General features: G+C 34.8%; 1 protein-coding gene across 1 annotated transcript in view; it reads left to right on the top strand.

Annotated features, from left to right (window-relative positions):
• The first annotated feature begins 2468 nt into the window (after positions 1-2468).
• LOC145292892 (uncharacterized) overlaps positions 2469-14085 on the top strand; it is a 19269-nt gene continuing 7652 nt past the window's right edge. The window contains exons 1-2 of the mRNA XM_080139029.1: positions 2469-3728; positions 6165-6399. Coding sequence (XP_079995155.1) covers positions 2728-3728; positions 6165-6399 — 1236 coding nt within the window. The 5' untranslated portion in view covers positions 2469-2727. The remainder of the gene's footprint in view (positions 3729-6164; positions 6400-14085) is intronic.

The raw sequence follows: 14085 nt of genomic DNA, 5'->3' as shown, positions 1-14085 counted from the left end.
TTTTAATGCATACACAGATATTTCACCCACGGCTACATTTGTGACGGAATTAAAGAACAAAATGTTTTCTCTCAAATTTACCCCCACCAGGAGGACTGACAAACAAACCTATATACCGAACGACCTTCACACATGCAAATTTGTGTTTATCAGGAATGATACGGTCAAAAAGCCATTTTGTCCAAATTACACTGGACCATACCAAGTTTTGGACAGAAGTGAAAAATATTTTACTGTCCAACGGAAAGACAGGAAAGACAACATCGCGATCGACCGAATTAAACCAGCATACATTGAGGAATACCCTCAGACAATTTCCCCACCAGAACAAATTCCCTTAGAACATGGGAGACCAGCAGAAAATGACGACGAGGACACCAAACCCACGACAAAAACGGGTAGGAAAGTCCACTGGCCGAAACATTTCAAGGAATACATTACATATTAAAAAAAAAAAATTTTTTCCAATCTGGGGGGAGTATTTGTGCCAGTTGGCACAGTTTAATATTCAAATTTAAAATCGTTAAATACAATTTAGGCGCGCAGTGCAATTGATTGTTTCGGCGCGTTAAAAAAATGAAAAATGACACCCACGCAAATTCCGGCGTGACCTTTATATACCAAAGGTGCGTACGTAGTTGAAAGCACCCCATGTGATGTCTTCCGTCCAATGGAATTCCTCCTAGGACACATTTTAAAACTGATTTTCTAGAGCTCGTTTGGAGCCAATCAAACCAAATATAAACATGCACAAACACAAAATCTATCTCTTTAGTCTCTTAGCCTTTCGAGCATTCTTTCGTCTCTTTAAACTCTTCCGACTCATTCAACGCTTTCTCATTAGGACTTACCACGCGTGCAAACATCAATTATTTCATTTCCACTGCTCCGCGCATTAATACTCTCTTTTAACAGACGAACATTAATATTGTCTATGTTACATATTTGAACATTCAAAGAACACAAAAAAAGAGACTCTCCACCTTTCATATGAACTCAAAAAAAAAAAGAACTCTGAAATATTGAGAACTATGTTTTAACTTGTTATTATTTGTTATTTCTATTCCGGAAATAAACCTCCGTTTGTGTTGCACATAAGATTTCTTATTTTTATTTTTATTATTTGTGGAGGAAGTCAGTTCCCAAAAAAAGGCCAGGCGACCCCCACCCACAGAAGCGAGGGTGATAGGAGCTGCCGATAACGATAATAATTGATGTGTTGTGTTATTATTTACTGTTTTTGTGTTTTTTTTATTTTGTTATTTATTTCGTTTCATTTTCATGAATTTTATTCCAATACACATGGAAAAATAAAAGAATTAACAATTTTATTTCATTTTAGTAAGAAAGATAACGAACTAGTAATTCGTTCTTACTAAAATAATAACAGGGAAAATACATCTTTTCTGGTAAATGTACCTGTACTAAATAAAAAAATAAGTGCAGCAAACAAAAAAAAAAAATAAATTTCGTTTCATTTCGTTTTCGAGTTCTGGTTCTCTGTTTAAGTTTGGTGGACGCGAACGATTTTTTAGCGGTGCTTCGCCAGGGTATTCCGATAGTGACATTTACCGGTCATCTTATATCACGTGACCTAAATTTTCCCATCCCAGAAACTTAGGACCTCTTTACGAATTTTGTCCTATTATGGAGACTTTATTTCAGCTAACTTGCTAACTTAGCAAACTCTGTACAACTTGAGTTTCAAACTTTAAATAAAATGCTTTAAAACAAATTAAAGCATTATAAACTTATCCCATGTTGGTAGAAGAATAACGTATCTTGCCTTTGGTAATATTTATTTGTTATTTGAACTTTTTTCCGGATTGTTGTCTATACTGCATAATATTCAAAACTTCAAGTTCATTAACTCCAGGAAAAAAAAAACTGGTTGTGTCACAGTCACACGAAGGGTTAAAATTAAATTTAAAGAAAGTAGCATGTAAAAAATGCGATTCAAATCAAGTTCTCCCCACCTTTGTTTATTTTTGTCGGCTTCTTCACGATGAATGCCCTGGAAAAGTCAATTCTGATTAATTTTACCAGTTTTAAAATGTTCTTTTATTCTGAGAAACAGCCAAGTTCGTTTGCATATTTTAATCAGAAATAATTTTTTCAATGAATTCATTGTGCAGGAAGCACAAAATATCAGCTGGCGTAGAATGTAAACAAAGACGGACGAAAGTTGATTTTTAACCAAAAATGCTCTTAAAAATTAATATTGTTATGAGCAGGGGCAAAAGTTCATAGGATTCTTTATTTAATCCCGAGCAACGCCGAGTCTTCATGCTGATACAATTTTTTAAAATTGTTCAAATCAAGACGTTGCGACCCGACCCAGCGTCTTGTCTATAGATTTGAATTTTAACTAACTTTTCTTTTTTTTTTTTTTTACTTACGAAAAAGCGTTCTTTGAAATTCAATAAATTTATTGTATTTTTTTCTTCCTTTTTAAATTCGTGTTAAAATGTTATGATATTTTTAAAGGTCATTTTTTTCTCACTTCATGCTTTGTTTTAAGCGGACTCAGTATCTTCACAAGGATCGTGAAAGAACTGTCACCATTTTTTTTTTATACACATTTGCGGAAAGAAACACCAATATTATTTTTTTTATTATTCACACACACAAAGACACTATAAAGTATTTTTTTTAAAATTATATTTTAGAAGGTTTATTTTTATTTTATAAGAAAAATAGATTAAATTTAATTAAGTTTATTTTGACATGGACAATATGGAATTGTCAAAAGAACTTAATGACGAACGAAGTGAATCTGTTCAACAAGGAGAAGAGGTGCCGGATAATTTGATGCTGAATAATATTATTAATAGTAATAATGCCGGACAAAATGATTTTTTGGAAAATAAAAGAAAACTCTTGGAAATCGGTAAAGAAAATAATGTTAATGTTAACTTTCAAAGTCATTCACCCTATAAAATAATTCGACATGAAACAGATAAAACACCCGACCTTGCGAGTTCAAATGTCAACGACCCGTCATGTAATTTGAACGGAGAGGGAGAAATCCCTAAAAGATGCAACCAGTCTTCATTTTCGTCGTCGTCGTCGTCGTCGTCGTCGTCGTGTCTAAATCTTTCAGGAAATTCGGTTGTTGATTCCGAAGATAACATTGGAAACAATTATCAAGCAAAATCGGACAATAATGGCTTAAACATCTCTGGTTACACTCTCATGTTTTCAAACGAAGCTCGCGATACCGAATTGATATCGGCGACCCCGATGGTCACCAATAATAACGGTCAAGTCGAGAACATTTTCGTTCTCAGTCTTCCCCCTGGGATGAACGCAGTGTTGTCTGATCAACAATCAGAGACAGAAGAAAACAGTATATTAATAACGACTCCTGAAATCGAACATGAACTCGAGGGGGTCAATAATCATAACTTGTCACCATTCACATTGTCATATTCGCCAATCTCTTCTCCGACCCAACAGATGCCGACAAGCGACACGGTCATAAATAACCATTCACTTGTCACCAGTAACCACAAGGAGATTATTGACCTTGGGGACAGAAATCGAAGAGAAGTGACCCCCGGCGGAAATATTTTCAATCCCGCCGTTGAGCAAAATCTGATTCACACCAGCACGAGAAATCCATTTTCTTCGTTAACCAATCATGAGTTGTTGAGTCATCGGAGACCAAATTCTACAAACTTAGAAATGGAAAAATGGCACAAGCATAGAGACGAGAACAAAGAAAAGTAAGTAAAAAAAAAAAAAAAGAAATTCAATTACATTTGATATTTATTAAGATAGAGTCGACGGATCGATTAAAAAAAAAAAAAAAGGCGGACCTGAAGAATCTTGCCCCCTCTCTATTATTTTTATCTTTTTTTTCTATTGAATGAGCACTAGACTACCAGATTAGCAAAAAAAAAAAAAAAAAAAAAAATGAAAAAGTCAATATTTAAATATTTGTAGGGGAGCTCAGTTTCTAATTCAACGGTCTAGTAAATCGATCACCCAAGATCCAAGCTTTTGAAAATCTTATTGTAATATTTTCATTTATATTTTTTCATTTGTGCCTTGTCTTTTTTATTATTTCTCCCCTCATGCCATTTTTTCAATGCTATTTTTTCACTTGTGCCATTTTTAACTTTATTAGTTATTATTTATAGATTTTAGTTTTACTAATCCAGTTTGAAATCAATGTTAGATTATGAATATGGTGAGAAGGAAACAGAAAAACAACATAAGTTTAATTTTAAGTGATTAATTATTCAATCAATTATTTTAAATATAAACTAAAAATAAAATAAAAAATGTTTTCAGTTCAATAATGGAGTCAACCTGCTGTCTTGATTCTTTGTTTTGATTAGCAAAATATAGCAGTAGTTTTCTGCCGATGGTAGTAGTAGTAGTAGTAGTAGTAGTAGTAGTAACTGCATCTTGATGATTTGTTTTGATTTTTAGAATTGAAAAAAGTTTGTTCAATAGTCAAGCACGACATATAGCAGAAATTCTTTGTGAGGTCCAAATGAGGAAAACTGGGAATTTGACCAGTGATGTTCGGTGAAGATGCGGCAATTTGATTCGTGGTGACTGGTGGTGTTCCGATGAAGATGCTAGGGATTGATCCGTAGTGACCGGTGGTGTTCCGATGAAGATGTCAGGGATTGATCTGTAGTGACCGGTGGTGTTCCGATGAAGATGTGAGGGATTGATCCGTAGTGACCGGTAGTGTTCTGATGAAGATGCTAGGGATTGACCTGTAGTGACTGGTGGCGTTTTGATAAAGATGTTAGGGATTGACCTGTAGTGACTGGTGGTGTTCCAGTGAAGATGGTGGGGATTGATCCATGGTGGTTGGTGGTGTGCCGATGAAGATGCCAGGGATTAATTCGTAGTAACCAGTGGTGTTCGGATGAAGATGCTTGGGATTGACCTGTTGTGATCGGTAGTGTTCCAGTGAAGAGCCTGGCGATTGATCCGTGGTGGTTGATGATGTGCCAATGAAGATGCTGGGGATTGATTTGTAGTGAACGGTGGTCACTGGTGTTCTGATGAAGATGCCGAGGATTGACCATTGATCATCTTATATCATGTTTGTTATTGCCGAGACCCGTGACCAAATTGGTTAACTTTAGTTGTTCTCTTCTGTCTTGGTTCCGACTGTCAAAGGTTCGTCTGACATTTGCTTTGCTCTCCCAAGCTAGCTCTGTCTGATGAGCTTTGCTCCTCTCGATTTAAGAACAAATTTAGCAGGTGCTTGGGTCCCACGGCAACTGTCTTCTGATTGGTTGAAGTTGGATTTTGACAGCCAATCAAACTGTTAGAAATTAACCAGAGTTGAATTTTTACATAAATTTGTAAATCTTGTTGCTGTCTTTTGCTGCTTGCTGCTGCTATTATGTTGTCAGTTTCATAATTGGGGCTGCCCCTGCTAATTTTTTGACGTGTAGCTATTTATGCTAATTTGTTGTTTTCTTGTTAACTTTGAATGGCATTATTTATTAGCTTTGAGAAAGCTTCATAAATCAGAATGAAATCTTGCATTCAACTTCGTAACATCAATAAATGTTTATTGTTTGATCATTAATCCCAGCAATAGAAAATTAAGCTTTAAATAAACAAAAAAATTAATTGTATATATATATATATATATATATAAGTAGGTTGTAGTTTGCTTGAAGCATTGTTGAAGAAAATTATAAGGTAAAATTAAAAGCCAAGAACAATGCGAGATTTTTTTTTTATATAGAGTAAAATTAAATGCAAACAAAAGAAATAAAGTTCTTTTTTTTGTTGTTTGTTTTTTCTTTTTCACACAAATTTTAACTCTAAACAACAGTAATTTTTTTTTTCTGTTGTATTCAATGGTGATATCACCATTGAATACAACAGAAAAAAAAAATTACTGTTGTTTAGAGTTAAAATTTGTGTGAAAAAGAAAAAACAAACAACAAAAAAAAGAACTTTATTTCTTTTGTTTGCATTTAATTTTACTCTATATAAAAAAAAAATCTCGCATTGTTCTTGGCTTTTAATTTTACCTTATATATATATATATATATATATATATATCAAAGAGTTTTTTTTTACTTGGGGATGCGATTTTCATTTGTAACCAATACTTTATAATAACCATTTTAACCAAATGATTTGTCATGTGTAATTTTTCAATTTTTTTTTTTAAGCACACCCACAACCGCCCAAAATAAGATTCAAAGCTTTAGGCCATTACGAAACCAAATTCCAGCAGGCAGTTATTTTATTAATTCTAACCAGGTTGTCATGTCGAATCCAACACAGTTCAACCATGATTCAACTCACTGCACTTTTGAAACATCTTCGATTGGCAGCCAGGTTTCAAGCACACAATGCTCAAAATACGACCAGATGACCTTTTGCCACACTGGTCTCATCTCACAGGTAAGACTTTCTAGCGATGAAGCATATTTACTGATGTAAACCAGTTCAGGTTTTGAAAGTTATCAGAAGTAAATGGTGTGAGTTAATTTTAAGATCCTGCCGAGTTATGTCCCTTTATTTAATCTGAAAACCCTGCTGAGATTACATTCCTTTGCTGGATCTATTACGATGCTTCCTGCATATTTCTGTAAAAATGTTTCTGTAATTAAACATAGTTAAAAAAGAAATATGAAAATACACATATTCTTTTTTCAATATTAGTTTACAGATATTCTTATTTATTATTTTTTTTTAATTTACTTTAGACCTACATTTTCAGAACCATAAAAAAAATCAAGTTATCTTTTTACAATTTAAAGATTAGTCTTTTTTATTAAAATCTTAAAGAAATAATTTTGTGTGCAATAAAAATAAAAACAATAATTTTTTTTACTGAAACAAAAAGCAAGAAAAAGAATTGCCATCAGCAATTACAATATCAAATTAAATTTCAATTGTCATGAAAATCAAAATTTATACAACATTAAAATCATAAAAAAATAAAATATAAAGAATAAATTTTATTCCAGAATTAAAAAACAATTTAAGACAAATAATTAATTTTATCAAAAAATTGTGTGAAAGCAAAGTAAAATGGTGAATCAAGCATATGTTGAAAATTTTAATTTAAAGAATTTTTGTTTTTGTAATAAAATTACAAAAACAATAAAGAAAACGAGGTTTTAAGACTAAATGAAGGAACTTAATTCGGCAAAGTAACCCACTTTATTTTTTATGACTTTCAAAACCAGAATGGGTTTGGATCAGTAAATATGCTTCATCGCCAACTTTTCTTTAAATCAAATTTATTTGGCAAAAAATAAGAAAGTGCAACAAGCCATGTATAAAATAGGTAGGATTTATTTTCATCGACATATAGTTTGAGTGGTTGCCCAAGGCTGCTAGAAGGTTGTTCCACAGAGCAGAAACCTGGACAAAATGCTGGCTTTCTACTATTGTGGCCAAAACAATGGTGGTACATCTTTTGCGGATACCTGCAGAGATCATGACTTGATGCTGGTGCAAAAAAAACTCCTCAAAAGATGGATTTATATTCCTGTTCTTAATGTTATTTACCAGAATTAAGTTTCTTCATGTCTTCTGCTGCTCAAGTGAGAATAGAGTTTGTCTTTGGAGCCACTTTTTTGTAAGTATGGATAATTCTGTCACCATTCTGGTTGTCATCTGTTGAATACACTAAAGTTGCATTATATCTTTGTGTAGAGAAAAGTTTGTTACTTGGATGGCATACTTGAGAATGGGTTGTTTCAGAGATATGATATATTTTTTCATGAATTGCTACATTTAAAATCTCAAGAAACACTAAAAGAGTTAATTGTTAATCCTTAGCAACAGAAAATAGTATTTTTATGATTACTGCTCCTGATTGCCTGTTGAAATTAACAAAATGGTGGTTCTGAAATTATCTACTGAATCAATCAAGATTTGAATATCTCAAATAAAAAAAAACAATTCTGGATTGTTTTCCATAAAATTTGGTTATTGGTTTGTAATTAACATAACAAGTATTTAAAAAAAAAAAAATTAGAATTTTATTTAGCACATTTACTGAGGAGTGATTTATCAAGAAGCATCAAAATGTGACCAAAAAAATGACCTATTCTTTCTCCCTTTTCTGAACAAATCTCAAATTCTGGACCCGAAAATTCCAATTTTTTCTTTGGAAAAGTTTTATGGTTATAGTCAAGGGTGTCTGCTTATTTTGACTTCCACTTTCTGCGGTCAATCAGTAAAGAGAATAAGAAAGCCATTCTTAACATGGGGAAAAAGGGAGGTAGGGTTTCACGTTATCTGAGAGGAAGATAATCATTAGTCAGAAAGGACCATATCTTGCTTGTTTCTGTCATCCCATTTGCAGAACAGAAACCAGAATTCAAAAGCAGTAAACAATTTTGATTATAATCGGTTTTGTTTTTCATACTTAGTTCAAATGATGATGCATGATTAAAGGATGATAAAGGTATTGTATATGTCTGCTCTGTCTTTTCTTTTTCAATGGGGTTTCATCAGAACAATTCTCCTTAATTTTATAAAATCTTTAGTTCTGGTGCATTTGAGCACTACCAAATTTCAAGCCTCAAAAAATTTAGATCATGTGATATATTTTTTGATGGTATAAACAAAACGATGCATATTCCCATCTGAAATTACCAGTTGCTATTTTATCAATAATTTTTTAAAAACTATAAAACTTTTTAAAAAATTTTTCTAATGGGGAAAAGGCATATTTTTTCATGACCCCTCCCTCCCACCAAAACATCCAATTTTTGAAATTTTAGAAACAAAACAATATATAATACGAGTCCCTCATAAATTTTCATGAAAAACTAGGAACAGAAAAACAGACAATAGAAGAAGACTTAATCCAACTAAGATTAATTGAAGGTATGCATAATTCGGTACATAGATTTAAGCTAATGGAACAGTTACAACTTACAAACATGCCCTTGAATATGTGCCTAGAATTTATATAACAGCAGGAATTAATACAACCAAAATAATAAAAAAAACCCTATGAAGAAATAATGGCTGACACGTACACGGTAGAAATGAAAAGAAAAAATTGTACGTACTGTGGAAAAATTCATGAAAGGAAAAAAGAAAAATGCCCAGCATTTGGAAAAACATGTTCAAAGTGTTTAAAAAAGAATCACTTCAAAGAAGTATGTAAAACGAAAAATGTGGAAAGAATAGAGGATGAAAAGAAGGATAATATACAAAATACTGAATCAAGGAATGGAGATACAAAAATAAAAATGAAAATCAACAATTTTGTTGTTGAAATGCAGATAGATACCGGCAGTGAAGTAACCATAATTCCCAGAAATTTGTGGGAAAAAATGGGAAAACCGCGTTTAAAAAAAAGCAACATACAATTACGTCAGTTTGATGGCTCGGTTATAGCAATTATGGGTTACTTTGAAAGTTCAATAGAACTAAAAGAAAAATATGAAGTAGTACCCATTTTAGTTACAAATTGCCGAAAAACGCATGGATTATTGGGGAATGATGTATTAAAAATAAATTCAACGAAGTTTATTAATGAGATAGAAATGGAAAAAACAGGAAAATTAAAAAATTATGAAGCTAGCCTGAAATTAAAAGAAAATGTTCCCCCTTCTACTATGAAGCGAGAAAAGTACCAGTGCATTTATTACCATTAGTAATAGCTAAGTTGCAAAAGTTAATAAAGGAAGATTTATTAAACCTGCCCCTTCAGGAGGAAGTAAATGGGCATCACCCATTGTGGTATTAAGAAAAAAAAGATGGTAACTTGAGAATTTGTGGAGATTATAAAATAGGAGTGAACCATAAAGTTTGCGCCGACTCGTACCCAATTCCGAATGTGGAAGTAGCTTTACATAAACTTGCTGGAATGAAAGTATTTTCGAAGATAGACCTAAAATCAGTTTACCACCAAATTCCCATAGATGAAAATTTTAAAGAAATGACAACAATAAACATACCTATATGCCTGTTAAGGTGGAAAAGGATGTTGTATGGCATAAAAGTGCAAATTTTCAAAAAGCTATTGAAAAAGTAATAGGAAATGTTGAAAATACCATCTGTTATCAAGACAATATATGTGTTGGAGATTTAAATGAAGATGACTTAAAGAAAAAAACTGAAAATATACTGAGCCGGCATGACAGTAAATACAAAAAAGTGTGTAACCAACAGTAATGAAATATCATTTTTGGGTTACTCAATATCAACGGAAGGGATCTCTCCAAATGAAGTGCTAATAGAGAAAATTCTAAAAGTGGCTACACCAAAAAATATAAAAGAAATGGAGTTTTTCTTGGGTTTGGTAAATTTTTTTTTTTTTTTTTTTACACGGTGGTCACCACTTATCAAGGCCCGGAAGCCACTCAGGGATAAGGGTTATTGCAAGTACAGTACGTTAGTGTGGAGATTTAATGAAGTGCCTATTTAAGGGGGCGGTTCATCAGGGATTTGTTTACGTTGGACTTGGAGACATCCAGGTTGTAGTCAGGTGGGAAGCAGGCAGACGGAACAGAGTTCTACAGTTCTAGGAAAGAAGCTTTGTTCATGGAATCCACGTTTTGATTTAGGCACAGATAAAGAGTGGGGAAAATTTTTGACAGTGGATTCAGCTAGACGGGTGTTTTTCGTAAAAGATTGGCGAAGGGGGGGACCAGAGATTGGAGTTCAGACGAGCACCTGCCATGGAAATAATGATAAAACAAAGAAAGGCTCGCAACGTGTCTTCTGTGGGAGAGAGGTTGCAGGGAAGAAAAAAGGGCATCCCCCACTAAGCCACAAAGTCTATTTTGTACTCTGTCAAGGCAGCATAGGCTTTTTTTGGCAGCTCCTGCTCAGATATGGCAGCAGTATTCCATCCTTGGGTGTACTTGGCTTTTATATAGATAGAGAATTGCATCAGTAGTGGGATATCTTCTGGAGCGTTAGAAGGATCCCACCATCTTTCCAGCGTCCTTGGCAACAGACTTGATGTACGTGTTTCATTTCAGATCAGGAGTGAAGGTCAAGCCCAGACGCTTGTCAAAACATGGGGCTTCTCCTAGACGAGAGCCATCCATTTCAATTGATGCCAGATGGGGATCAGAGCGTTGATGATGTAAAGATAGAAGCTTGCTTTTAGATGCATTAAAGTTAACCAGCCACATCTTCCCCCACTGAACCACGCGCTCGAGATCAGAGGAGAAAGAATCAGAGAGAACTTTGTCATTTACAGCTTTTGATGTGTTGCCGTAGATGGTCGCGTCATCAGCATAGATGTCAACGAATGATTTAAGTATGTGTTTTGGGAGATCATTGATATAGATCAGGAAGAGAGTTGGGCCCAGGATGGACCCTTGAGGGACTCCAGCATTAATACTGCAGGCCTCTGATTTTTGTCCATCTACCACTACTCTTATGAGCCTATCGGAGAGAAATGATTTAATGATTGAGAAAACATTTCCAGTTATACCGTAGCTGGAAATCTTGTGAAGTAGGCCCTTATGCCATACCTTGTCGAAGGCCTTTGATATGTCAAGAGCAATTGCCTTAGAAAGGAAGCCTTTGTCGAGAGATTCACTAATCCTATGAGATATAACCGTTAGCACATCTGCGGTAGATCTTGCAGAACAGAAACCATATTGCGTGTCATTAAGAAGGTTATTTCTGCTGAGGTGGTTGACTATTTCTCTATTTAATATGGATTCCAGCAACTTACTCATAACACACAGGAGGCTTATTGGTCTGTACTGAGAGGGAGATAACTTATCACCTGAGTTCTTAAATACAGGGCAAACTGATGAGGTTTTCCAGGGTGTTGGAAAGCACTTCTCCTTAAGGCAATGCTTAAACAGTTTCGTAAATATGGGAGCAAGTTCTGGTTGAAGCTTTTTTAACACTATAATTGAGATGCCATCAGGGACAGATTCTTTACTGGAATTAAGGTTCTTGATTAGCTTAGCGACCTCATGCACAGATTTTTGTATTTTACCTAGCGTGTTCTGTGTTATAGGAGGAAATATGGGGAGTTGATGGCCTTCGTGTTATAGGGTAGAATCAGCTGCAAAGTTCTTTGCAAATAGTTTGGCCTTGTCTGATGCTGACGAGATGACCTCTGGTCCATTGATAATGGTTGGGATAGAACGCACACTTCTGTTCAAGATCCTATTTGTTATTTGCCAAAACTGGTGGGAACTAAGCCGCTGATCAGCTACTTTGGATTTAACAGACTGGACATATAGCTCTCTTGCATTTTTTATTACTCTTTTACAGTGGTTGCTGGCGTTCCTGAAAGCAGCTTTAGTCTTAGTGCATCTATTACGTTGGTAGTTATGGAAAAAGTGATTTCTGTGCGCGATAGCAGCAGCACATTCTGGGGAGAACCATGGCTGACTGTTAGGTTTTTGTTGGAATTTTTTAGATGGTTTGAATCGGTCTATGCCTACAATTAACCATTCGGTCAGGTCTGATACTATAGAGGACACATCCTTTTTAAACATGGAATGGAGAGGTAAATCAGATACGAATGTACGGAAGCTATCCCAATCAGCCATGGAGTTTTCAGTATACAGTACGGTGGAGGGGTACGTCTGGGGACTTATTACATTTCATTTTTATCTTAACTGATACGACAGAGTGGTCGGAGGATCCTAGAGGAGAATGAATGGAACATGAACATAGCTCAGGGGAAGTTGAGAGAAAAAGGTCTAGGAGACTTGCATATTGACTTCGCGAACAATCTGAGTGAGGTCATAAGCAATGGGAAAATCATGACAAAACCTCCCCTCATCGTCTGTCTTAATTGAATGGGTCAGCCATTCCACGTTATGGACATTGAAGTCACCACAGATGTGGATGTTAGCCGAGGGATGTGCAGACAGGATCTGGTCTATTTTCTCAGATATACTCTTAAAGATAGTAACTCCGCTATTATGGGGCTGATATAGGGCAAATATAAATGCAGTGGTGTAAGCAAGTGCAACCCGGAAACACATATAGGGTAAATTAGGATCTTCTGCCACACGGGAAGCCAACTTTAATATAGGCACATATTCCATGCCCATGGCGATCTTGGGGGTTAGATTTAGCTGTTAAGTTAGAGTATCCGTTAATTATGAACTCAGTTAGGATAGAAAATATGTGCCAAAATATAATGAGTTGACAGAACCATTTGCGAAGTAAAAAAAAATTCGGAATTCATTTGGTTAGAACACTAACAGAAAGCCTTTGAAAACTTAAAACAGATTCTGGCAAAAAAGTCAATAGTATAAATTTTTGACCCTAAGAAGGACATAACTCTAACTACTGATGCTTGTGAGCATTCCGTGTTTGGTATTTTGTCACAAGATGGTCATCCCATAATGTACTTATCAAGGAGATTAACAATGACTGAACACAATTATTCTAATATAGAAAGGGAGGCACTAGCCATAGTGTGGACAACGGACAGAGCAAGACAATTCTTGATGGGAAAAAAATTCTTGTTGAAAAGTGATCACAGACCACTGGAATTTATTTTCAACCCAAGAAAAGAACTACCGAAAATTACAACGTCCAGAATATTACGTTGGGCGATCAGACTGATGGCATTCGACTTTGACATTGAGTATGTTAAAGGGAATACGATACCGCACATTAATGTCTTATTTAGATTGAGGTTTTATAGAGAGGATAAGGACAAAAACGATAAGGAATTTGAAGACACATTCCTGCACCTTGTAGAAACTGATGTAATATCTGTAGATAAAATGGCTACTGAAATTACAAATGATCCAGTGTTAAACAGAATAGTGTTGAGAATAAAAAATCGCTGGAGAAATTGTTCAATGGCTGAAAGACCATTCAAAGAAATAAGACATAAACTAACTATAGAAAACGGGGTAATATGTAATGGAGACTTGGTAGTTTCCCCAGAAACACAGAGAAGACAGGTTATAAAAAGTGTACATGATGATGTACATTGTGAAGTAGCAGCTATGCAAAGAAGACTAAAATTGGAAGCATGGTGGCTGGGGTACTCAAGAGACGTAGAGGACTATGTAAAAAGATGCACAAAATGCATACAACTCAGGAATTTCAAGCAAAAGAAAATACATGTGTGGCCCTGAGAAGCAAAACTGTGGAGCAGAGTACACATGGATC

The sequence above is a fragment of the Euprymna scolopes genome, chromosome 14 (assembly GCF_053919585.1).
Source record: "Euprymna scolopes isolate OS-2025 chromosome 14, ASM5391958v1, whole genome shotgun sequence".
NCBI classification, from domain to species: Eukaryota; Metazoa; Mollusca; class Cephalopoda; order Sepiida; family Sepiolidae; genus Euprymna; species Euprymna scolopes.
Note: the sequence above shows the minus strand (reverse complement) of the source record. Positions and strands in the feature narration are given on the sequence as shown.